At 42.5% G+C, this 27,149-nt stretch overlaps 1 protein-coding gene across 1 annotated transcript; it reads right to left on the reverse strand.

Moving 5' to 3' along the window:
* Nucleotides 1-606: 606 nt before the first annotated feature.
* Nucleotides 607-24,999, reverse strand: PNOC (prepronociceptin). Its single transcript, XM_049865727.1, has 2 exons — nucleotides 24,874-24,999; nucleotides 607-1,011 (listed from the first exon to the last, which is right to left on the reverse strand). The coding sequence occupies exons 1-2, from the start codon at nucleotides 24,997-24,999 to the stop codon at nucleotides 607-609; spliced, it is 531 nt and encodes a 176-aa protein (XP_049721684.1).
* Between the last annotated feature and the right edge of the window lie 2,150 nt (nucleotides 25,000-27,149).

Consider the following 27,149-nt stretch of genomic DNA (forward strand, 5'->3'; position numbering starts at 1 on the left):
ATCCAGGCACCTTAAGACAGGGGGTAGGGGAGAGGATAGGTAAGCTGTCTTTGAAGATGAAATAATAACATAGTAACCACAGTAATCAGACCCTTTGCAAATGACAGAGTAGGTCCAGCTATTGGTTCTTAGAGATAAAGTCTCTCAGGAAAGGTGAGCTGAATGGTTGCTGTGGAAACCAGATAGGAGGATTGGTCCACTTAACTGTCCCCATAGTAACTAAGCTCCTGGAGAGATAAAGAAAAATTAGTTATCTTAACATACTACTATTATCCCCATGGTAACCAAGCTTTAAATGAGAGTGGTCAGCCCTAAGAAGCAATCCTAGAAAAATCTTTGTTCCCTAGAGCAAATGTGGGCCGATTAGTCCCTGGTTCAGGAGGGAAGGAGATGACTGTACCTCACAAACCCCACAGTAGCTGAAATCCTTGAGGTTCTGTGTTGTGTGTGTATGTGTTTGGGGGAAGAGGTAATGTGCTTCTAGGTCTGGGAGGAAGGCTAAGACAGTTGGGTGTATGAGGTTATCTTCTTGCCCCCAGTTCATTTGTGCCCAACTCACTCATGGGTTGAAGTGGACGGTGCAGCTGGAAGGGGCTCCCCTTCCAGCTACGCATTACCATTCTGGTGCAGGGTGCGCCGGCGCTGGCTGGACTGCATGCTCAGGACGAGGTACTGCCTCATAAACTCACTGAACCGCTTCTGGTTGGCCAACTTCCGGGCCGACTTCCGGGCCCCAGTGAAGCCCCCGAACCTCTTCTGCAGCTGCTTCTGCTCCATCTCTCCAGCCTCATCCATGCCAGGTTTTGTGTTTCCCTGTCCTTGGAATAGGCTCCTTATGCGGGGCATTCGCTTTAGATTCTGCATCTCAGATGCTCTTGGCTGGTAAAGAGCAGCAGGCATGTGCACCGGGTCAGTAGGGCTGAGCTGCTGGGACCTCCTGGTCAGGTCCTTGATGCACGGAGTCCAGGGAGGGCTTGGGAGGACCTTCTTTTCACACTCAAGAATGCATGCCTGCCAAAAACAGAGGTGGGAGGAGGGGAAAAGAAACAGGGACTTCTGTTAGTCCAAAGCAATGGAGGAGGTGACTCTCAATAGTCTATCTATATACCAGTGTGTTTCCAAAGCATCTATTTACCAAGTACTGTGCAGCAGTTTTACACACAGATATTTAGGTTCATAAGAAGCCCTGGTGGCGCAATGATTAAAGCAATGGACTGCTTGCTGAAAGGTTGGCAGTTCGAAACCACCATCAGCTCCGTGGGAGAAAGATGTGATAGTATGCTTCCACAGAGATTCACAGCCTTGGAAACCCTACAGGGTCACTATGAGTTGCAATCAACTTGATGACAGTGGGGTTTTTTTTTTTTTTTTTTTTTTTGGTATTTAGGTTCATAGAATTTCAGAGTTGGAAAGAAACAGAACTATATGATCAAACATAGCCATATTACAAACGAAGAAACTGGGACTCAGGGAAGTCAGGTTAATTTACCCAAGGTGACACACAGCAAGTTGGTACAGAATGAGTGCACCAAAAACTGTATACTGTTACATCCTTAGTTGAGTCTTTGGAGCCAAACACGCTCATGAGAGTCACCCATAAAGAAGAATTTTACTTTGTTCTCATCAGGCTTGAGGGAAGTCAGATTGCTTTAAGAAATTGGAAGTGTGACTAGACTGAGTCCAGCACAAATAGATGTTACCTGGCTACCACCACCGACTGCTCTGACAGGGATTACAGTAGAGGGTCCTGGACAGAGACGAATGTAGAACAAAGTTCTAACTCACAAAAAAAGACCAGACTTACTGGCCTAACAGAGACTGGAGAAACTCTGAGAGTTTGGCCCCTGGACACCCTTTTTTAAAAATAATTTTTATTGTGCTTTAAGTGAAAAAGTTTACGAATCAAGTCAGTCTCTCACACAAAACCCCATATATACCTTGCTACACACTCCCGATTACCCCTAATGAGACAGCCTGCTCTCTCTCTCCACTCTCTCTTTTTGTGTCCATTTCGCCAGCTTCTAACCTCCTCCGCCCTCTCATCTCCCCTCCAGGCAGGAGATGACAACATAGTCTCAAGTGTGCACCTGATCCAAGAAGCTCACTCCTCACCAGCATCCCTCTCCAACCCATTGTCCAGTCTAATCCATGTCTGAAGAGTTGGCTTCACGAATGGTTCCTGTCCCGGGCCAACAGAAGGTCTGGGGGCCATGACCACTGGGGTCCTTCCAGTCTCAGTCAGACCATTAAGTCTGGTCTTATAAGAATTTGGAGTCTGCATCCCACTGCTCTCTTGCTGCCTCAGGGGTTCTCTGTTGTGTTCCCTGTCAGGGCCGTCATCGGTTGTAGCCGGGCACCATCTAGTTCTTCTGGTCTCAGGATGATGTAGTCTGTGGTTCATGTGGGTCTTTCTGTCTCTTGGGCTCGTAATCACCTTGTGTCCTTGGTGTTCTTCATTCTCCTTTCATCCAGGTGGGTCGAGACCAGTTGATGCATCTTAGATGGCTGCTTGCTAGTGTTTAAGATCCCAGATGCCACTCTTCAAAGTGGGATGCAGAATGTTTTGTTAATAGATTTTATTATGCCAATTGACTTAGATGTCCCCTGAAACCATGGTCCCCAGACCCCTGCCCCTGCTACGCTGACCTTTGAAGCATTCAGTTTATTCAGGAAACGGCTTTTGGTTTAGTCCAATTGTGCTGGCCTCCCCTGTACTGTGTGCTGTCTTTCCCTTCACCTAAAGTAGTTCCTATCTACTATCTAATTAGTGAATGCCCCTCTCCCCGCCTCCCCCATCATAACCACAAAAGAATGTTTTCTTCTCAGTTTAAACTATTTTTCAAGTTCTTATAATAGTGGTCTTATACAATATTTGTCCTTTTGGAATGGACTAATTTCACTCAGCATAATTTTTAATGCCTTCCAGGTTCCTCCATGTTATGAAATGTTTCCCAGATTCCTCACTGTTCTTTATCGATGTATAGTATTCCATTGTGTGAATATACCGTAATTTATCCATTCATCCGTTGATGGGCATCTTGGTTGCTTCCATCTTTTTGCTATTGTAAATGGTGCTGCAATAAACATAGGAGTGCATATATCCATTCGTGTAAAGGCTCTTATTTCTCTAGGATATATTCTAAGGAGTGGGATTGCTGGATCGTATGGTACTTCTATTTCTAGCTTTTTAAGGAAGCGCCAAATTGATTTCCAAAGTGGTTGTAGCATTTGACATTCCCACCAGCAGTGTAGAAGTGTTCCAATCTCTCCACAGCCTCTCCAACATTTATTACTTTGTGTTTTTTGGATTAATGCCAGCCTTGTTGGAGTGAGAAGAAATCTGATTGTAGTTTTGATCTGCATTTCTCTAAAGGCTAATGATCGTGAACATTTCCTCATATATCTGTTAGCTACCTGAATGTCTTCTTTAGTGAAGTGGCTATTCATATCTTTTGCCCATTTTTTAATTGGGTTATTTGTCTTTTTGCAGTTGAGTTTTTGCAGTGTCATGTACATTTTAGAGATCAGGCGCTGATAGGAAATGTCATAGCTAAAAACTTTTTCCCGGTCTGTAGGTAGTCTTTTTACTCTTTTGGTGAAGTCTTCGGATGAGCATAGGTGTTTGGTTTTTAGGAGCTCCCAGTTACCTGGTTCTTCTTCTGCATTCTTTATAATGTTTTGTATACTGTTTATGCCATGTATTAGGGCTCCTAATGTTGTCCCTATTTTTTCTTCCATGATCTTTATCGTTTTAGATTTTATATTTAGGTCTTTCATCCATTTTGAGTTAGTTTTTGTGCTTGGGCTGAGGTATGGGTCCTGTTCCCTTTTTTTGCAGATGGATATCCAGTTATGCCAGCACCATTTGTTAAAAAGGCTGTCTTTTCCCCATTTAACTGTTTTGGGGCCTTCGTCAAATATCAACTGCTCATATGTGGCTGGATTTATGTCTGGATTCTCAATTCTGTTCCATTGGTCCATGTATCTGTTGTTTTACCAGTACCAGGCTGTTTTGACTACTGTGGCAGTATAATAGGTTCTAAAATCAGATAAAGTAAGGCCTCCCAGTTTGTTCTTCTTTTTCAGTAATGCCTTATTTATCCGGGGCCTCTTTCCCTTCCATATGAAGTTGGTGATTTGTTTCTCCATCTCATTAAAGAACGTCATTGGGATTTGGATCGGAATTGCATTAAATGGATAGATCGCTTTTGGTAGCATAGACATTTTTATAATGTTAAGTCTTCCTATCCACGAGCAAGGCATGTTCTTCCACTTATGTAAGTCTCTTTTGGTTTCTTGCAGAAGTGTACTGTAGTTTTCCTTGTATGAGTCTTTTACATCTCTGTTAAGATTTATTCCGAAGTATTTTATCTTCTTGGTGGCTACTGTAAATGGCATTGATTTGGTGATTTCCTCTTCGATGTTCTTTTTGTTGGTGTAGAGGAATCCAACTGATTTTTGTGTGTTTATCTTGTATCCCGATACTGTACCTATTTTGCTGAGAGTTTTTATCATGAATGAGTGTTGAAATTTGTCAAATGCCTTTTCTGCATCAATTGATAAAATCATGTGCTTCTTTTGTTTTATTTATATGATGGATTACATTATTTTTCTAATGTTGGATCATCCCTGCATACCTGGTATGAATCCCACTTGGTCATGGTAAATTATTTTTTTGATACGTTGTTGAATTCTATTGGCTAGAATTTTATTGAGGATTTTTGCATCTACGTTCATGAGGGATATAGGTGTGTAATTGTCTTTTCTTGTGGTGTCTTTACCTGGTTTTGGTATTAGGGAGATGGTGGCTTCATAGAATGAGTTTGGGAGTATTCCATCCTTTTCTATGCTTTGAAATACCTTTAGTAGTACTGGTGTTAACTCTTCTCTGAAAGTTTGGTAGAACTCTGCAGTGAAGCTGTTGGGACCAGGCCTTTTTTTTGTTGGGAGTTCTTTGATTACCTTTTCAATCTCTTCTTTTGTTATGGGTCTATTTAGTTGTTCTACCTCTGTTTGTGTTAGTTTAGTTAGGTAGTGTGTTTCTAGGAATTCATCCATTTCTTCTAGGTTTTCAAATTTGTTTGAGTATAGTTTTTCATAGTAATCTGATGTGATTTTTTTAATTTCAGTTGGGTCTCTTTTAATATCACCCATATTATTTCTTATTCGGGTAATTTGCATCCTCTCCTGTTTTTCTTTTGTCAGTTTGGCCAATGGTTTATCAATTTTGTTGATTTTTTTCAAAGAACCAGCTTTTGGTCTTGTTAATTCTTTGAATTGTTTTTCTGTTTTCTATTTTATTTAGTTCAGCTCTAAATTTTATTATTTGTTTTCTTTTGGTGCCTGAGAGTTTCTTTTGTTGCTCTCTTTCTATTTGTTGAAGTTGTAGGGATAATTCTTTCATTTTGGCCTTGTCTTCTTTTTGGATGTGTGCGTTTATTGATATAAATTGACCTCTGAGCACCGCTTTTGCTGTGTCCCAAAGGCTCTGACAGGAAGTGTTTTCAGTCTCATTGGATTCTCTGAATTTCTTTACTCCATCCTTAATGTCTTCTATAATCCAGTCTTTTTTGAGTAGGGTATTGTTCAGTTTCCAAGTGTTTGATTTCTTTTCCCGTTATTGATTTCCACTTTTATTGCCTTATGGTCAGAGAAGATGCTTTGTAATGTTTCAATGTTTTGGATTCTGCTGAGGCTTGCTTTATGACCTAATATATGGTCTATTCTAGAGAATGTTCCATGTGCACTAGAAAAGAAAGTGTACTTGGCAGCTGTTGGGTGGAGTGTTCTATACTTGTCTATAAGGTCGAGTTGGTTTATTGTGGCATTTAGATCTTCCGTGTCTTTATTGAGTTTCTTTCTGGGTGTCCTGTCCTTCACTGAAGTGGTGTGTTGAAGTATCCTACTATTATTGTGAAACTGTCTACCTCGCTTTTCAATGCCGATAGAGTTTGTTGTATGCATCTTGCAGCCTTGTCATTGGGTGCATAAATATTTAATATGGTTATGTCTTCTTGGTGTATTGTCCCTTTAGTCATTATATAGTGTCCTTCCTTATCCTTCCTGATGGATTTAACTTTAAAGTCTATTTTGTCAGAAATTAATATTGCCACTCCTGCTCTTTTTTGATTGTTGTTTGCTTGATATTTTTTTTCCATCCTTTGAGTTTTAGTTTGTTATTTTTTTTCCATCCTTTGAGTTTTAGTTTGTTTGTGTGTCTAAGTCTAAGGTGTGTCTCTTGTAGGCAGCATATAGCCGGATTGTGTTTTTTAATCCATTCTGCCACTGTCTGTCTCTTTATTGGTGCATTTAGTCCATTTACATTCAGGGTAATTATGGATAGGTATGAATTTAGTGCTATCATTTAGGTGTCTTTTTATGTGTGTAGTTGACAGTTTCTTTTTCCCACTTGATTTTATGTGCTGAGTAGATTATCTTTATATATTGTCCTTTCCTCATATTTGTTGTTGTTGATTTTGTTTCTGCTGAGTCTGTATTTTTCCCTTGTATTTTATTTTGATGAGTAGGATAGTTTGTCTCCTTTGTGGTAACCTTATTTTTTACCCCTATTTTTCTAAATTTAAACCTAACTTTTATTTCTTTGTATCGCCATATCTTCCTCTCCATATGGAAGGTGTATGATTACATTTCATAGCCCCTTTTTATTATTTTAATGTTGTCTTCTTTTATATAATAACATCGTTGTTACCCTGTTTTGGGATTTTTTTTTTTTGAATAATCTTGCTTTGTTTTTTTGGATTTCCCTGTCTGGGTTGACTTCTGATTGCTCTGCCCAGTGTTCTAGTCTTGGGTTGACACCTGATATTATTGATTTTCTAGCCAAAGAACTCCCTTTAGTATTTCTTGTAGTTTTGGTTGGGTTTTTATGAATTCCCTAAACTTGTGTTTATCTGGAAATGTCTTAACTTCACCTTCATATTTAAGAGACAGTTTTGCTGGATATATGATTCTTGGCAGGAAATTTTTTCCTTCAGTTTTTTAAATATGTCATCCCATTGCCTTCTTGCCTGCATGGTTTCTGCCGAGTAGTCCGAGCTCATTCTTATTGGGTCTCCTTTGTAGGGTGACTTTTTGTTTATCCCTCGCTGCTCTCATAATTGTCTCTTTATCTTTGGTTTTGGCAAGTTTGATTATAATATGTTTGGGTGACTTTCTTTTAACATCTACCTAATGTGGAGTTGGATGAGCATCTTGGATAGATATCTTCTCGTCTTTCATAATATCAGGGAAGTTTTATGCCAAAAAATCTTCAATATTGTTTTCTGTATTTTCTGTTATCCCTCCCTGTTCTGGTACTCCAGTCACTCATAGGTTATTTCTCTTGATAGAGTCCCACATGATTCTTAAGGTTTCTTCATTTTTTAAATTCTTTTATCTGATTTTTCTTCAAATATATTAGTTCCAAGTGATTTGTCTTCGAGTTCAGAAATTCTAGCTTCTACTTGCTCAATTCTGCTCCTCTGACTTTCTACTGAGTTGTCTAATTCTGTTATTTTATTGTTAATCTTCTGAATTTCTGATTGCTGTCTGTCTATGGATTTTTCCAGCTTATTAAACTTTTCATTGCATTCCTGAATAATCTTTCCAATTTCTTCAGTTTCTTTATCTCTGTGTTCCTTGGCTTGTTCTGTGTATTGCCTCATTTCCTTCCTGATGTCTTGAAGGGTTCTGTATATTAAACTTTTGTATTCTGCATCTGGTAATTCCAGGAATGCACTTTCATCTAGAAGATCCCTGGATTCTTTGTTTTGAGAGCCTGTTGAGGTGCTCATAGTCTGTTTCTTTACGGGACTTGATATTGTTTGTTGTCTCTGAGCCATGTATAAGTTATTGTATTAGTTTATGCTTGCTTACTGTGTCATAGCTGCTTGCTTTGTTTTGTTTGGTATACCCCTATGGGTTGCTTGAGTGAGCTGGCATGATTATTTTTGCCTTTGGAGCTTTGGTGTCCTGTCCTCAGCTGGCTAGAGCTATTATCAGGTATATCAGTCTAGGAGTCCATTCAGTTTTCTTGTATGAATTTAGCTCAGGTTTCCAGGTAGCTGATCATCAAGTGTGTGGTACTGGCTTTGTCCTACAGGCTTAGAGGGGCAGGGGTGATTGGCACATATACCGGTATCTGATTGCAGCAGGGGGTCACACTCTGAACAAGGCAGGGGGCTGAGAACTGACCTCCAAGTGTCTCTGAGGAAAACACATCTCTGTTCCCTAGACCGTGCTGGTAGGTGGGTTCTGCAGAGGGACCATGGGCACCCAAAGTTTTTGGTTGTAAGGACTGGGAGGTACCAGTTATCTATGGATCCCTGTCGCGGGTGGCTGGGTGACCTGAGTGGAGCTACCTGTCCTTAGGTCCCTGATGCGGGTAGGTGAGGACCTTGTGTAATAGGCAAAGCAATGTCAAACGTCAAACACCCACCTCTCCACCACACAGCTGAAATAGTTGGAGTTTGCCAACAAGGGCCCATTCTCCAAAAATAGGTCCACATAGGTCCATGCAGAAGGGAAGGGTGGTCAAGGTCTGCGGGTTGTTTATGCCTGGACAGGAGCCGCTTCTGTCCTGATTTCCCCCGGTTAATGGAGCTAGCAAATTATCTTTTCCCCCTAGTTGCAAATTTTTTCCTTTCCCAAGGCCAGGAGGACGGCTCTAGATGCTCACCAGGGTCTATCTCAGGCCCAGGGATTCACCTGCTGAAGCCAGCTTGGGGGTTGGGGGGAGGGCCGCGTTAAAGTATACTCAAGTACTTAGCTTTTGCCAGGAGCGCCGTTCTTCTGGGGTTCTGGAGGTGTGAGTAGGCTGTGTTGCTGGCTGCTTCTCCCTGAGGAAACTGCGGCCAAACACTAGTACCAGCCCGCCGCTGCTGCCACCGCCACTCTGGGAATGGTGCCTGAGGGCTCCCCACGATTCAGGTCAGGTAACTCCTCTCCACTTCTGAACGGTCTCTTCCTCCCCCTGCCCCTCAGTTCATTATCTAAGCTTGCCTTTGATGCCTGGGGCTCCCAGCTTGTCACAAATATACTTGTTTCACTTGTTTCTTTGGGTCTTTGTTGTAAAGAGGGGTCGCCGGAAGTGTCTGTCTATTCCGCCCTCTTGGCTCTGCCAGTACCACCCCCAGACACCCTTTTAACTCAGTACTGAAGGCACTCTTGAGGTTCACCCTCCAGCCAAAGATTAGACATAAAACAAACAATAATACACATAGCTCAACCATGTATACGAGATTAAGTGGGCATACCAGCCCAGGGGCAAGGATGAGAAGACAGAAGGAGAGACAGGAAAGCTAGATGAATGGAAATGGGGAACCCAAGTTTGAGAAGAGGAGAGTGTTGACACATTGTAGGGTCAGCAACCAATGTCACAAAACAATATGTGTGTTGTCTAATTCTGTTATTTTATTGTTAATCTTTTGGATTTCTACATGTTGTCTCTCTATGGATTCTTGCAACTTATTAATTTTTCCAGTATGTTCTTGAATAATCTTTTTGAGTTCTTCAACAGTTTTATCAGTGTGTTCCTTGGCTTTTTCTGCAGATATCCTAATTTCATTTGTGATATCATTAAGCATTCTGTAAATTAGTTTTTTATATTCTGTATCTGATAATTCCAAAATTGTATCTTCATTTGGGAAAGATTTTGATTCTTTTGTTTGGGGGGTTGGAGAAGCTGTCACGGTCTGCTTCTTTAAGTGGTTTGATATGGATTGTTGTCTCCGAGCCATCACTGGGAAACTAGTTTTTCCAGAAAATCCGCTGCGTGCAGTCCAAATCCCTGCGGGACGGTTCCCCGGCTCGGATGCTGCTCTTTCTGCTCCAAGATCAGTCACTGCCTCCCGGGAACTTCTCCTAACGGCTGCGTCCCACGCCGCCCGTGGAACCGGCTAGTCCCCCTCCCGGGGTTAGTTCAGGGGGGTGGAGCAGGTCTCTGTGCTTGTGCCGTACCTGACTGGTACGCTGGCTCCAGGCTCTGGAAACAATCGCTGCTTCCCCGTATTAGTTCGTTCTCCGTCTCTAAATCTGTGTTTGTTGTTCAGGGTTCGTAGATTGTTATGTATGTGATCGATTCACTTGTTTTTCCGTGTCTTTGTTGTAAGAGGGATCCGAGGTAGCGTCTGCCTAGTCCGCCATCTTGGCTCCGCCCCCCACAAAACAATATGTGTATTAATTGTTTAATGAGAAACTAATTTGCTCTGTAAACGTTCATCTAAAACCAAAAATATCCCTCTGCCGTCGTGTCGATTCTGACTCATAGCGACCTTATAGGGCACAGTAGAACTGCCCCAAAGAGTTTTCAAGGAGCGCCTGGCGGATTCGAACTGCTGACCTTTTGGTTAGCAGCCATAGGACTTAACCACTATGCTACCAGGATTTCCTGTTCGTCTAAAGCACAATTAAAAAAAAAAAAAAGAAATTGGGGGTTTGAGAATGTATAGTGAAATCTGCATGTTTATTTTAAAGTCACCATGTGAAGGTCAATCCTAGTGTTATTAATTTTTCATCCCACATACATTTAATCATCAGTATGTGTGCATCATTTATAGAAAATATGGTCAAGCCACTTTGGGATGTAGGTAGGTTGGGCATTTAGGGATAAACCTGCAATCCAGTTTCAGGTAGGGGAAGAGATGCTACCAGATGCAAGCCAGATAGACCCACAAGACCCCTGGAAACTCCTTGCTGCTGTCCTGCCTCTTCACCACCACTAATTTCTAGTCTAGGCCACCAGCCTGACCATGATGTTTTTTGAACCCTTCCTGATTGTTCCTGACCTTTGCCCTTCCTGTCTTTGGTTGGGTCTTCTGGAAGTCTCTGCTTACAACTTTTCTTCCTACTTAATGTTTGGCTTCACTCCTGAGTCTCATCTCTATTTTTTGGCCTTAGCCAGATGAAACCCCATCTCAACCTAACCTTGCCAACATGGGTCAGCAGGAAGGTGCTTTGTACAACCTTGAGGCTCTTGCCTGGCTTACAGGGCACCAAGAGTTACTGCTGAGTCTGGGCAGCTGCAGAACATCAGGAGATTGGTGTGTGTGTGCCCCAAAGCCCGTATCTGGGGAGCCAAAGCACTCACCTCAGTGTTCACAGTGGTACAGATGGCTCCGTGGCCAGGGTTTCCAACCTGATCCCTAACCAAAAAGTACGATGAGCGGGCAGCTTAGGCCACAGACCTTACAGGTTGTTCCTCTTTATCCTAAAAAACCCTTCCTTCAGTCCTACTTCTCTTCCAAGCCTTTGCCACAGCTCCACAAGCCATGAACCTGTTTAGTCACTGACAAGCTTCTCCAAGATGTGGTCTGCATGTGATGCCTCCATTTCAGCATCTTCCAGCTACTTCTCGACTCCTTAGAATCTGGTTTCCTCCCTCATCTACAATAGCCATTGACTTCCCAGTCACCAGGTCCAACCACCCTCCTTAGTCCTCATTCTCATTGGCCCCGTAGCATGTGGCAATGTGGACCACACACCCCCTTCTTAAAACTCTCATTCTGATATTGCAGTCAGAACTCAGACTGTTTGTGCTCCTTTCCTCCTCTGTTCCTAAGATCCTACCTTTAAACTTCTCCCCGTCTCTTTACATTCTATCCATTGGTGACTTTGTTCATTTCTGTGCCTTCAGTCGTTAATTCTGTCAGGTTACCCCAATTCTATACTTCTAGCACCTGATATCTCCAGAACTGATCTTCTGATGCCCTGCACCTGCCCAGACACTACTCTGATCCCTGCCTGGTATTTCCACCAAGATGTCTCACTGGTACTTTTTTAAGTGCGATTTGTTAAAAATAAAGCCCATCTTCCCTTCTGGGGTATAGGCTGCCAAGAGCCTATTCCGTACCCATCTCCCTTCTTCCTTACTAACAGAACACACATTTCATTCTTTATAGCCAGAGGTGGCCAATGACATATAAATGGAAGTGATCAGGTGGGGCTTCCAGGAAAGTATGGGCTGACTCATCTGGGAAGAACATTGGTTTTTCCTTCATCCTTCCCTTCCTTTAGCGTCCTGTATACGCTGTGGATGTTTTGGCTCTGATGCTCAATTGGCCATCTTGAAACCATGAGGGGAGGCTGAGGATGGAAGTCACATGAGGGTGGAAGCCATTCACTGATGGAGCAGAAAGAAAGGAGTCTGGGACATTGATGATAGCCCTGGACTATCTACCTCTGCCTTCTTTATGAGTAATCAAATTCTTGACTTATTTAAGCCACTGTTACTTTAGGCCTTTGTTACTAGCAGGTGAATGTAATTCTTGTCTGATATACTTTTCCCACCTGGAAGCCTTCCCTTCTGTATGGTCTCTGTCTGTCTAAGTGGCACCTTATTCTCCAACTCACTCAGGTTTAAAAACCTGGGAATGTCTTTAACTTCCCTCCTCCCCATCCAATTAGCATGCACATCTGCATTCTCTCTGCCACTGCCTTTGTAAGGACTTCATAACCTCTCAGGTTGCAGTGGCTTCCTAACTGGTCTCCACATCTCTGATATTTGCCTCTCCAGTCTACTTTATACTCCTGGCAGAGTATGCTTCCTGAAGAATAGCTCAAATCACCTTGTTACCTTACCCATAGCTGTCCAACATTTTGTCGTTGTTCATAAGAAAAAGTCCCAATTCCTGAGCAGAGCATTCACGTCCCTTCCCCATCTGGTCCCAGCCCACCTTTTCAGTCTGATTTCTGATTCCTCCTCTCACACCATCCTTTAAGCATATGGTGCTGCTCCTAGTGCCTCAAACACACCTAAGGTCTTCCCACTGCCATGCCTTTTCTCATTCTGTTCCCTCTGTTGGAATGACCTCCTGCCATCCACTGTGGACCACAGCCAGCCCCTCTGTGGCACCTTCCTCAATTCTGGCCAGAACTACTTTCTCCTGCCTCTATGTTCTCACAGAATTTTGTATGGCTCTTGTGGAAACTTTAGTACTTAATGTAATTGTAATACATTTTAAGGCAGAACATGACAACGTAAGGACCACATCTAACTCATGTTTGAATCCTTTATAGGAATCTTCTCCATGCAGTAAGTAGGATTTCAACAGGAGTTTGTCGAACTGAGCTGAGTTAATCAAGTAGTGACCTTTATACTTAGCTAGGGTGAAAAGGGAGGAAATGAAAAAAGATGAGGAGAGTCACTGGAAGAACAGGAGTTGCAGCTAGTTGCAAACAGACCTTGAACTCCCCCGTTGTTATTGTTGTGTGTCATCGAGTAGTTTCCAACTCATAACGACCGTATAGGACAGAGTAGAACTGCCCTGTAGGGTTTCCAAGACTGTAATCTTTATGGAAGCAGATGGCCACATCTTTCTCCTGTGGAGTGGCTGTTGGGGTTCGAACTGCTGACCTTTCAGTTAGCAGCCGAGCTCTTAACTGTTGCAACACAAGGGCTCCTTTGAATTCCCCTAGCACTCAGTAGACTCTTGTGATGTAACACTTGTCACCATGTGGCAACTCTTTGTTTGCCTGATTATTTGTCTCATTAGACCAGGGGTCTTAACCTTTTTTTCAGTAATGGACTTTTTTGAGAATCTAATGAAAACTGTGGACCCACCCTTTTGTCATATAAATGCATACTCATGTCAAATTTGCATGCAGTTTTAGAGGGTCCATAGATTTTCCAAAACCTATCTGTGGACCAGCCATCCATGGACACCAGGTTAAGAACCTTTTCACTTGGCTGTAAGTTGTCCGTGTGGGTAAAGTCTATAGATATTCCAAGCATCTAATGCCTGACAATTCAGAGGCAGATTAACCAGTAAGCAAGGTATGCATGAGCTTAATTATGTTTACTTACTAATCTGTAGTGCACAATTCCATATGGTTTTTACCACATCAAAGATGTGGTGAAAAACAGGTGAAATTGTGCACTACAGGCTTAGTAAGTAAGTACAAGTAAGCCTGGGTGTACCTTGCTTGTTTGGTAATTTGTCCCTGCCTAGCATACAAAGTGGAGCTCGATAGCGAGGATGTGAAATGAAGCAAGCCAACAGGAGAAGGGAGGGGATTCTGCTTCAGAAGTCACCCATTGGCCACATTGGGAGACCACCTCAACTCTGCTTGTGTATCACCAAAGTGTTTCATACAATAACAGCACTAGGGGGGACCTCAGGCAACCCCTGGGGCAGTGGGTCCTAAACCTGGGTGTGAATCCAAGTCATCAGCAGAGCTTTAAAAAACACAGACTTTCAAGACCCGATTAAATCCCCAAGGCATACAATGGGAGAAATTTATTTTTACAAAACTCCTTAGCTAATTCTGAGGTTTACTTGGGTTTGGGAATCACTAATGTGGTGCAATCTTCACATGTTACAATGAGGCTCAGTAACTTGCCCAGATTTACACCGTTAAATAATAGGATAACCTGAATAAGAACTCAGATGTCTTGATTCCCAACGCAGGACAGCTACTCACGTGCTTGTGATACTGATTGGTGGAAATTCATGCAAGAATAAGAATTCTGTGACACCCAAAGGTAAGGTTCTGATGGGAGTAGTGCTCATTTTCCCCTGGACTAGAGAGGAGAAAGAGGTAGTATTCAGCGGGGTGCTGCTTTCCGTCACTGCTAAGGCTTCCAAGGAGCTCCTTTCCTGCTACCCGGAGGTGGTGATGTTGGCCTCTAATGATATTCCAGCCATGGTTTTTCTGAGCATGTCTTTTCCTCTGAGATTTTCCTCAGAGATACTTGACAGATGAGAAATAGTTGCTGACAGAACTAACAGCAGTTAGTGCAATTTCAGCAGAGATACCTAGAGAAACCACTTTTTAATACCCACAGTGTCACTGGGTATGAAAAACAACAGGCAAGTTTCATAGATGGAAGACCTAACAGGGACAATAAAGTTGTAAACTTTAGTGTCTATAAGCATCGCTACTGCAGTTGGTTAGAATGCAAATTCTTGGACCACATCCCTCAAAATTCTGATTCAGTAAGTTAGGAGAGGGTCCAGGAGTCTGTATTTTTAAATAAGCACCCCAGGTGATTCTGAGGTGGGACTAAAATTTGAGAAATCCTGCTTTGGAACTTGCTTATGGGACACGGTGGTCAGAGGTAGTACTCCTTTAGAGAAAGACAGGTGGATCTGCACTTAGCCCATTGCCAAAACACTTGGAAGAAAACTGGGTAGAATCTTATTTGGGTTATTACTTTGCCACAGTGGTTCTTATCTGGGGGAAGTTATTTTGAGTACTTACTTTAGTTTTTATTGTGGTAAAAATACACAACAAAACAAACACCCAATTCACCAGTTTCCACATGCATAATTCAGTGACACTGATTACATTATCAAGTTTTGCAACCATTCTTGCTATCCTTTTTCAAATTATTCTACCACCATAAGCATAAATTCAGTGCAAAAACTCCTCCAACTGGGGGCAGTTTTGCCCTCCACGGGACATTTGGCAATGTCTGAAGACATTTTTGGTTGTTACAACTGGGGGTGGGGGAGTGTGCTACTGGCATCTATTGAGTAGAGGCCAGGGATGCTGTTAAACATCCTAGAATGTACTGGACTGCCCCCCACAACAAAGAATTGTACAGCCCAGTATGTCAGTAGTGGCAAGTTGGAGAAACCCTGCTCCATTAAGTCAATGGGAAAGCAGGAAAACATGAGTACCATTGGAGAAGTTGCATAGAAGTGTAGAATTTTGGAGCTAGAATGGACCTTTCGGTATACTTGGTCCAATTTTCATAGGACTGAAGCCCCAAAAGTGCTTGTTGAATTGTTCTGCTTTTTCTGTTTTACAGAAACAGGTGGAAGAGTCATTAAACCTAGAGGCTATTAGATCTCATGTGGGCCCCTGAGTTTCTAAGCCCAGATGGTAATTAGATTTCGTGTCAATCACAGAAAATGAAATTCTATGATCAAACCGGATGCACAGCCCATACTCAGACTTGACACAATGTTAGATGAATTAGGTACTAACAAAATCATCTCAACTCCTGGTTTAGAAGAAGATTTTGGACAAATATGAGGAATCCAAATTCAAAACAGCATTTGTAACACCAGATGGCATATGAGCTTAATGCCTAACACTCTGGTTGGAGGAACCTGCCAGCCTCTTTCCAGAGATGGGTTAATGGCCTATTAAGTGAACTGGACATATTTGCACAGCCCATGCTGATGACATTGCTATATTAAGCCAGAGTATGGATGAGCATCTGGGAAATCTCGTATTGTTGCCAAATTGATCTGAAAACTGGACTTGTGGGGAAACTGAGAAAAGGGCCATTTGAATGTCTGGGATCAAATTATTAGGACACAAAGTGGGAAACAGGCAAATGATTCCACTGGGAGGAAAAGACGAAGCTAATTGAGATGGTCAACTTTTTGCCATTAAAGAGCCAAACCGTTTGTGACCAAGAGACATTTGGATGCTATTAGCTCTAGGAGGTTCTGCTAGACTATCTGAGGCCTGACAGATGAATAGGAGAGAAGAAAAACATATAATAAGTGCTCAGCTGCTAACCAAAGGGTCAGCGGTTCGAACCCACCAGCTGCTCTATGAGAGAAAGATGTGGCAGTCTGCTTCTCTAAAGGTTATAGCCTTGGAAACCCTATGGAGCAGTTCTACTTTGTCCTGTAGGGTTGCTATGAGTCGGATTTGACTTGACAGCAACAAGTTTGGTTTAGGTTTACTGAAATCAACTACTAAGAGTTTTCATTTAATAAAGATAGAACTACCAGAAGATTGTTTATCTTGCAATAGAGTTTTAGGAAGTTTTAAATAAATTTCCTTAGACGTTTCTTGGGGGTTACCTTCTCTTTGTCTCTAAAATAACTTCCTGAATCTAATTTCTTCCATTTGAGCTGATGGGTTAAGTACAATTCAGTTAGGTGAAAGTGAATGGGTTTGGGTGTGTGAATCATTTCCCAATCAAAATTAGACTCTAATGATAAGCCAGTCATACTTGGACCATGTACCTGGGGTAAGAGATAAAGCTGATGAAGCAAAAGGTGTAGTGGATCATGGAAACAGCTCAGGATTACGTAATTCCAAGGAGGGTTTGGGGAAGTAGTCCTTGACAAAGTATCTGAGTCCCCTCTGCCATTCACAGTGTGGACATAATCAAGGGTTGCAAGATTTGGAAATGAGACGTGGTTGCCTACATTTTTCTAAGCATTTCATTAAAAATTTAAAATAGCTTAAAAGTGAAATACGAGCTAGAAACAAAAACAACCAAGCAGCCAAGTCTTCTGGGTGATTAGCAGGCACTGTGAAGGGTTTTACACACCCAAACCCAATTAGCACTCATGGTGAGGCTATAACTGGTCCATTTTCTGACTTGTTTCAAAGAAGTAAGGCTAATAATGTTGTGTGGACCCTACAGATTTAAGGTGTTATGGAGAAATGGAAACGTGCTCCAAATTCTTTACTGGTTTTGAAAGACTCAAATGTAAAAACTACAGTGTCTGCAATGGATGCGCCTGATAGGAGATTAAATGTGACTATCTTAACAGTTTCTCTAGGAGGCATTTATTGAGTACTGCTCTGTGGCACACACTGTACTATGTGCTGGGGACATCCAGAGATATGACACAAGGAAGGTGAGAGAAAGACCTGCAAACACAAAAAATTGTCAGAGCACAAAGGAGGGAGAGGCCAACTCTGTTGGCAGCAGGTAAGAATGGGGAAAATTTTCTCTTAGAGGTGGAATGTAATCTGGGTTTTGAGGTATGTGTAGGATTTATCAGATTGGGAGGAGGGAAAGGCAAGTGCAAAAATGGCAGGGCTTGTTCCTAGAGCAGTGAGAAAGTCAGTAAGGGAAGGTGGGATTTCCTGGTAACTATGGAAAATGACCACCACTCATCTGTCAGTTTGTCGTACTCTGGTGGCTTGCATAATGGCATGATGCTGGAAGCTATGCCACTGGTATTTCAAATACCAGCAGGGTCACCCATGGTGGACAGGTTTTAGCAGATCTTCCAGACTAAGACAGACTGGGAAGAAGGACCCGGCAATCTACTTCTAAAAGAATTGGCCAGTGAAAACTATGAATAGCAGTGGGACATTGTCTGATATAGCGCCGGAAGATGAGCTCCTCAGGTTGGAAGGCACTCAAAATACGACTGAGGAAAAGCTACCTCCTCAAAGTAGAGACGACCTTAATGATGTGGATGGAGTCAAGCTTTCGGGACCTTCATTTGCTGATGTGGCACAACTCAAAATGAGAAGAAACAGCTGCAAACATCCATTAATAATTGGAATGTGGAATGTAAGAAGTATGAATCAAAGAAAATTGGAAGCTGTCAAAAATGAAGTAGAATGCTTGACAATAGATATCATAGGTGTTAGTGAGCTGAAATGGATTGGTACTGGCCAATTTGAATCAGACAGTCATATGGTCTACTGTGCCTGGAATGACAAATTGAAGAGGAATGGTGTCCCACTCATTGTCAAAAAGAACATTTCAAGATCTATCCTGAAGTATAATGCTGTCAGTGACAGGATAGTATCTATATGCCTACAAAGAAGACCGGTTAATACAACTGTTATTCAAATTTACACATCAACCACTAATGCCAAAGTTGAGGAAATTGGAGATTTTTACCAACTTCTGCAGTCTGAAATTGATTAGACATGCAATCAAGATGCATTGATAATTACTGGTGATCAGAATACTAAAGTTGGGAATGAAAAAGGATCAGTAGTTGGAAAATATGGCCTTGGTGATAGAAACGACACCGGAGATCAAGACCAACAACCTATCCATTGGAAATACCTTTTTTCAACAATGTAAGTGGCAACTACACACATGGACATTGCCAGATGGAATACACGGGAATCAAATAGATTACTTTTGTGGGAAGAAATGATGAAGAAGCTCAATATCATCAGTCCGAACAAGGCCGGGGGTCCGACTGCGGAACAGACCATCAATTGCTCACATGCAAGTTCAAGCTGAAGCTGAAGAAAAGTAAAACAAGTCCACAAGAGCCAAAGTACTACCTTGAGTATACCCAATCCAAATTTAGAGACCATCTCAAGAATATATTTGATGCACTGAACACTCATGATTGAAAACCAGACGAGTTGTGAAATGACATCAAGGACATCATACATGAAGAAAACAAAAGGATCATTAAAAAGACAGAAAAGAAAAAAATGACCAAAATGAATGTCAGAAGAGACTCTGAAGCTTGCCCTTAAATGTAGAGTAGCTAAAGCAAATGGAAGAAATAATGAAGTAAAAGAGCTGAACAGAAGATTTCAAAGGGTGGCTGGAGAAGACAAAGTAAAGTATCATAATGAAATGTGCAAAGACCTGGAGTTAGAAAACCAAAACGGCAGGACATGCTCAGCATTTCTCAAGCTGAAAGACCTGGAGAGAAATTAAAACCTTAAGTTGCAATATTGAAGGATTCTGTGGGCAAAATATTGAACTATGGAGGAAGCATCAAAAGAAGATGGAAGGAATACACAGAGTCACTGTACCAAGAAGAATTGGTCAGTGTTCAGCTGTTTCAAGAGTAGCTCATAATCTAGAACTGATGGTACTGAAGGGAGAGGTCCATACTGCACTGAAGGCATCGGTGAAAAACAAGATTCCAGGAATTGATGGAATACCAACTGAGATGTTTCAACAAGCAGATGCAGTGCTGGAAGCGCTCACTTGTCTATGCCAAGAAATTTGGAAGATAGCTACCTGGCCAGTTGACTGGAAGAGATCCATTCCAAAGAAAGGAGATCCAACAGAATGCAAAAATTATCAAATATTAATATCACACACAAGTAAAATTTTCTGTAGTTCAAAAATGGTTGCAGCAGTGCATTGACAGGGAACTGCCAGAAATTTATGCCAGATTCGGAAGAGGACGTGGAATAAGGAATATCATTGCTGATGTCAGATGGATCTTGGCTGAAAGCAGAGAATACCAGAAAACTGTCTACCTGTGTTTTATTGACTATGCAAAGGCTTTTGACTGTGTGGATCATAGCAAATTATGGATAACATTGTGAAGAATGGGAATTCCAGAACACCAGTTGTGCTCGGTGGAACCTGTACATAGACCAAGAGGCAGCTGTTCAAACAGAACAAAGGGTTGCTGCATGGCTTAAAATCAGTAAAGGTGTATGTCAGGGTTGTATCCTTTCACCATACTTATTCAATCTGTATGCTGAGCAAATAATCCAAGAAGCTGGACTATATCAAGGAGACCGAGGCATCAGGATTGAAGGAAGACTCATTAACAACCAGTGATATGCAGATGACACAACCTTGCTTTGCTGAAAGAGGACTTGAAGCACTTATTAATGAAGATCAGAGACTACAGCCTTCAGTATGGATTACACTTCAACATAAAGAAAACAAAAATCCTCACAACTGGACCAATAAGCAACATCATGATAAACGGAGAAAAGATTGAAGTTGTCAAGGATTTCATTTTACTTGCATCTATATATATATTTTTTATAGTCAGTGTTCTTGGAAGCTAACAAAGTATTGTATTGGGCAAACCTGCTGCAAAAGGCTTCTTTAAGGTTTTAAAAAGCAAAGATGTCACTTTGAGGACTAAAGTGTGCCTGACCAAAGCCGTGGTATTTTCCAGTCGCCTCATATGCATGTGAAACCTGGACAATGAATCAGGAAGACAGAAGAAGAATTTATGCATTTGAGTTATGGTGTTGGTGAAAAATACTGAATATACCATGGACTGCCAAAAGAACGAACAAATCTGCCTTGGAAGAAATACAGCCAGAATGTTCCTTAGAAGTGAGGATGGTGAGACTGTGTCTCATGTACTTTGGACATGTTTTCAGGAGGGACCAGTCCCTGGAGAAGGATATCATGCTTGATAAAGTACAGGGTCAGCGAAAAAGAGGAAGACCCTCAATGAGATGGACTGAGACAATGGTTGCAACAATGGGCTCAAGCATAACAAAGATTGTGAGGATGGTACAGGACCGGGCAATGCTTTGTTCTGTTTTACATAGGGTCACTTTGGGTCAGAATTGACTCAACAGCACCTAACAACAACATGGAAGATGACTACTGCCTGTCTGCCAGTTTCTTGTCCTGTGGTGGTATCTTAGTCATCTAGTGCTTTTGTAACAGAAATACCACAAGCGGATGGCTTTAACAAAGAGAAGTTTTTTTCCTTGCAGTAAAGTAGACTAAAAGTCCAAATTCAGGGTGTCATCTCCAGGGGAAAGCTCTCTCTCTGTTGGCTTGCTTATCAATCTTTCCTGGGCCTAGGAGTTTCTCCACGCAGGGATCCTGGGTCAAAAGGATGTGCTTTGCTCCCGGCACTGCTTTCTTGGTAGTATGATGTCCCCCCTCTCTGCTAGCTTCCCTTTCCTTTTTATCTCTTGAGAGATAAAAGATGGTGCAGGCCACACCCCAGGGAAACTCTCTGTACATTGGATCAGCGATGTGACCTGGGTAAGGGTATTACAATCCCATCCTAATCCTCTGTAACATAAAATTACAATCACAAAATGGAGGACAACCACACAATACTGGGAATCATGGCCTAAGCAAGTAGACACGTATTTTGGGGGACACAATTAAATCCATGACAGGTGGCTTGTGTGTTACTATGATGTGGGAGTTATACCACTGGTATTTCAAACATCAGCAGAGTTTTCCATGGTGCATAGGTTTCAGTGGAGCTTCCAGGCTAAGACAGACTAAGAAGAATGACCTGGAGAACTACTTCTGAATATTAGCCAGTGAAAATCATAAGGAGTACCACAATATTGTCTGATATAAACCCAAACCCAGTGCTGTCGAGTCGATTCTGACTCATAGCGACCTTATAGGACAGCGTAGAACTGCCCCATAGAGTTTCCAAGGAGTGCCTGGCGGATTTGAACTGCTGACCCTTTGGTTTGCAGCCGTAGCACTTAACCACTACGCCACCAGGGTTTGTCAGATATAGTGCTGGAAAATGAGCCCCCTAGGTTAACTAAAAATACACAGTGGCCACAATAAAGGAATCGAGCATATCAATGATCCTGAAGATCGGACCAGGTAAGGTTTTGTTCTGTTTCACATTGCGTCACCATGAGTTGGAGTCAACTCCATGGCAACTAACAGCAACAACAATGGAAAATGAGTGGGAATGTCCTCTGGAGCACAGTAGAGAGTGTAGGCCGGGAGTGTACATTTGGAAGTTACTTGCAGACCGGGGAGAACTGAAGGCATGGGCTGTGTGGATGGAGTCTCAGAGGGAGAGAGTACATTGAGGTAAGAAGCAGGAAGTCTTGGCAATCACTTATGTCTGGGGGGTGAAGAGAAGAATAGCCAACACAAGAGGAGAGAAGAACAAGCCAATGCAAGAGGCAAAGAGAGTCGGAGCAGGGAAGAGAACTAGGCAAGTTCACCAAGAAAGGTCGGGGGTTTCCTGAAGGAGGAGCGGATCAGCATGGGTTAAATAGTGCACAGAGGAAGAGTAGGAGGGACACAGAATACCAGCCTGTGGCATTTGGTGATTAGGCGTTGCTGGTGAGCTCTGAGAGTGCAGTTAAGTGATTGAGAGGCAAGGAGGTTAAAATCACTTTGTAGATTATTCTTTCAAGAAACATGACAATGAAGGGAAGGAAAAAGCAAGTCGAAGAGGGGAAAAAGAGAATGCCCAAGAGGAAGATGGATAGCACAAAGGAGGAAGAAGGGGACAAGAGCACAGGGTGGGAGGCAGGTGGGGAGAATAACCAAGAGTCTGATCTGAAATGGTGATAAAGGAACTGGAGAGAAGCTGTACTTGGTGGCATCCATTTAGGATCCCTGGGTAGTACCAATGGCTAAGTGTGTGGCTACTAATTGAAAGGTTGGCAGTTTGAACCCACCCAGAGGCATCTCAGAAGAAAGGCCTGGCGATCTGCTTCTGAAAGGCTACAGTCTTGAAACCTCTATGGAGCTCAGATCTACTTTGCAGCACATGGGGTCATCATGAGTTGGAATCAACTTGACAGTAACTAGTTGGTTGGTTGAGCCTCCATCTTCTTGGTATGGAGCAACCCAAGGTCATGGTGTCTAAAGGAGTGCAAAGGCACACTAGTGGTTCACAATCAGGTATGATGTTTGTTACAAACCACCTACTTAGGTATTTTTATTTACTTTGTAAATAAATACATTAAATTCAGAATGATCTCTACAGTTAAATTCCTAATGCTTTTTTGAGTGGGAGATAAAGGGTTGCAGTGAAAGTGATTCAGGAATTGTGCATAGCCTTCAGTTGTATCTATGCTGCAACCTAAGAACCTTAATAGTGTGGCAATTACAAGATAATGGCTTAATCGGCTCCTTAAGAACAAGGGAAAGTGCTTTTGGGTGAACTTCTAAACCATTCTGAACCAGTCTGAAGAAGTAACAAGAAACAGCTTTGGGCTTCTGCATAGAAAACGTGTGTGGGACCTACTGTGCTCTAGTCAAACTCAGCTTTTCTCAGTTCTTTAAATACCTGCTGCCCCCACCACCCCCCACCCGTATAGGCTTTTTCACATATTCCCTAATCCCCACCCCTCCTCTACCATTTGGGATACCCAGGACACACTTCCCTGCCTCATCATTTTCTTTTATCTTCAGGTCCATTATAGACTCCATTTCCTCTGCCCCTCTAGACTGGCTGGGGTCCACTTCTCTGTGCTTCCCCAGTGCCTGTGATTACTCTAGCATGAGGAATTGTGTGTTCTTCTAGTCTGCTAGTTGCAAGCTCCACCCGTCTGCTCGCCTTCTAATCTCTTGGCCTAACACATTGTATACAAAAAAACCAAATCAGTTTCCACTGAGTTGATTCCAACTCAGGGCGACCCCATGCTTACTCCATAGGGTTTTCATGGCTGCGACTTTTCAGAAGTAGATTGGCAGGCTTTTCTTTCAAGGTGCCTCTGGCTGGGTTTGAACCGCCAACCTTTCAGATAGTGGTGGAGTGCTTAACTGTTCACTCTGTTCAGGGACTTACATAGGTGTTCATAAAAAAAAATGGTGAATGACTGAGATAAATGAATAAACTTTAATGATGCTTTTCATGATTTTACTGTTTTGAAAACCACTGAGCTGAGTAGGAAGAGTTTGGTGTGCTTGGGTCTGTTGGGGCTATATCTGCTTATCTGTTACTGGGAGATGCCTTGGTGCCTTAGTCCAACCAGAATACTTGGTTTCTATGTTTGTACATTTGCCTTAGTAACAGCAGTTACTTTTAAAAGGTTGAGGAATTTGAAACATGGCATCTTTTGAGCACGAAGTTTATTTGACTACAAAGGAAATATAATTGAGTTATGCAAGATTTAAGAAGAGAATAATTATGTAGACTGAAGTTATAGTTGGAAAAGCAGTTTACTTAATGAGTAAAAATTTAACAACAGATTTGCAACTTAAATTTGAAATGTTAAAATATAAGAGATCATTTAAGTACCTGAATATTCACTGCAGAATGACCTATAATATCAAAATGGAGGACAGCATTACTAACACTGCTAACAGTAGGGGACTGGTTAAACAAAGGAAACTGTATCCATAGAAATATTTTAAAACAGTATTTAATAACATGGGAAAATGATCCTGGTATAGTATTAAGTGAACAAAGCAGGGATTCTTTCTCTGACTGGTGGGATTAAAGATGATTTTAATATTTTTATACTTCTTTGAATTTGCCCAGTTCTCTAAAATGAGTGTGGCTTATTTTGATGTGAGAAGAAATGGCAATATAGGCATGCCTGTGTTTGAATGTCAAGTGGAAAGACCACAGGGATTTTGGGTCAGGAGATGGGAGGTCCAGCCCTGATCTGTTTCCTACCGACCATGTGACACTGGGCAAGTCGTGTGACCTCTCAGCAAGGCCTTACTTACACATTCAGAGTCTGCTCTGGAGGGAGGGTAGAGATGAACAGGCAGAAGGGATGTCGCCTCTTGCCTCTTGCACTTACCTCTAGGTTGAAGCTGTCAAGGGCTGGGCGGAACCTCTCTCTGCAGGTCAGACAGTCTCTCTGACAACCGCTGAACACACTGGAGAACAGGCTGAGCAGCAGGAGGTCACAAAACAGGAGTTTCATGGTGAAGGAGCAGGAAGCAAGATGCTAAAACATGAACGGGGCGGAGGGGGGCAGCAGTTAGTAGAGCCTTTCTGTGAGGGGTGGTCAGGACTAGAGACCCCGACACAGGAAGATCCTGCAGGAAAGAGGGAGCAGCATGAGGGGCTTGAGATTCACCTCCTGGGAGGAAGTGTATTGTCAGGGGCACAGGTGGTCTGCTTCTGTCAGCCAGGCCTAATGTTCACGGGTAGGCTAGTGTCTAGGTTCCTGAAGAGAGCACTCATGTGATTCCTGCCACTGAGCTGGCCTCACCACCACACAAGAACTTTCTGGAGCAACTGTGGTGTAGAGACAGAACTTTCCTAAGTGCTAAATGTATTGCTTTGTAAGAAGGCCTGGTAGTGCAATGGTGAATCACTTGCCTGCTAACCAAAAGGTTGGTGGTTCGAACCTACCCAATGGAACCTACCCACGGGAGAAAGACCTGGAGGTCTGCTCCTGTAAAGATTACAGCCTAGGAAACTCTATGGAGCAGTTCTACTCTGTCACGTGGGGTCGCTATGAATCAAACTCCAGTCGATGGCACCTAACAACAACAACAAACATGTTGCTTTACCTCTTACCAGTGTGTGACCTTAAGTCAGCCTCTGTAACTCTCAGTTTTCATAGCTGTAAAATGGGAATATCTGCCTTGTCGCAAGGTTGTCATGTTAAATGAGATATGTGAGGGAAGTTTTGTGAAGGTCTATACAAGATTAAGATGTGTAAAATATGAGATTTGTTAATGACTCATTTACTTCCTCTCATCCTCCCCAGCCTTCCCTGCCTCAGTCAGGAATGCCACATGCCCCAGAATTCTCTGTTCCAGAAACCTTCTACCAGGTTCCTTGTCTGTTTCCCCTGATAGACTTAAGCTAGCTCTCTGAGGACAGGGCCATCTTGTTCGCCTTGGTATTCCATACCAAGCACAGGACCTGGCACGTGGAATTCTGTATTGAAAAATGAACAAAACACTATTCTGAGATAATCACTCCAATGATATTTATGAAGGAGTGCTTGCAAGATACGCAGTTTTTCTGTTTCTCTTTAAAATTTATCTTTCGATCAAGTCTCTTGTATCAGAAAGCTATTTCCTTGGACTGCATCGTTTGGGGTCCCAGGCAAACTGCTCCCATAAAGATTACAGCCTCAGAAACCCTATGGGGGCAGTTCTACTCTGTCCTGTAGGTTCGCTATGAGTCAGAATTGACTGTATAGCACACGACAATAGAACCAGCTTAACCTGGAGGATTAAATGGAAAGGGGCACAAGGGAACTTTCTGGGATGATGGAAATGTTCTTGATTGGGATGTAGATTACAGGGCTGTGTGTGTACATTTGCCAGAACTCATTGAATTGTATGTTTAAATTCTGTGCATTTCACTGTATGTAAATTTCACCTCAATAAAGGGTTCAGTGTAGAAAAACAAAAATAATGGCTTTTTATTGCTTTTTCATCAGACTATACTGAGAAAATGTATAAGGTCGTGCAACTCAAATGCAGTCTGCAAACCACAACATCAGCATCGCCTGAGCTCTTGTTACAAATGCAGAATCTCCAGCCCCACCTAACCCCAAAACCACCAAATCAGGATCTGCATTTTTAGCAAGATTGTCAGGTAATTCATATGCATACTAACTGTTCCAAAAGCACTGGTATCAGGAGGATGAGAAATGGAGTAGGTGACAGGAGAAAGGAGCTGATTCTGTAGGTGAAGTCACCTAGTGGCCATGTTGGGAGACCACCCAGTTCTTCTTGTGCATCATCAAAGTATTCACACCAAGAGGATGTTGACTATTGATGTTGTTAGGTGCCGTGAAGTCGTTTCCGACTCATAGCGACCCTGTGCACAACAGAACGAAACACTGCTCCGTCCTGCGCCAGCCTTACAATCATTGTTATGCTTGAGCTCATTGTTGCAGCCACTGTGTCAAGCCACCTCGTTGAGGCTCTTCCTCTTTTCTGCTGATCCTGTACTTTGCCAAGCATGAAGTAAGGACTGATCCAGGGACTGATCCCTCCTGACAACATGTCCAAGGTATGTAAGACGCAGTCTCTCCATCCTTGCTTCTAAGGAGCATTCTGGCTGTACTTCTTCTAAGACAGACTTGTTCATTCTTTTGGCAGTCCA

Source organism: Elephas maximus, chromosome 22, assembly GCF_024166365.1.
Source record: "Elephas maximus indicus isolate mEleMax1 chromosome 22, mEleMax1 primary haplotype, whole genome shotgun sequence".
Classification (NCBI taxonomy): Eukaryota; Metazoa; Chordata; class Mammalia; order Proboscidea; family Elephantidae; genus Elephas; species Elephas maximus.

Excerpts from the sequence above, each read along its gene's own strand:
- PNOC (XM_049865727.1), bottom strand. The coding sequence starts at position 24,999 with ATGAAACTCCTGTTTTGTGACCTCCTGCTGCTCAGCCTGTTCTCCAGT. Across the intron at positions 1,012-24,873 it reads TTGACAGCTTCAACCTAGAG|GCATGCATTCTTGAGTGTGA; the intron begins GTAAGTGCAAGA and ends TGTTTTTGGCAG.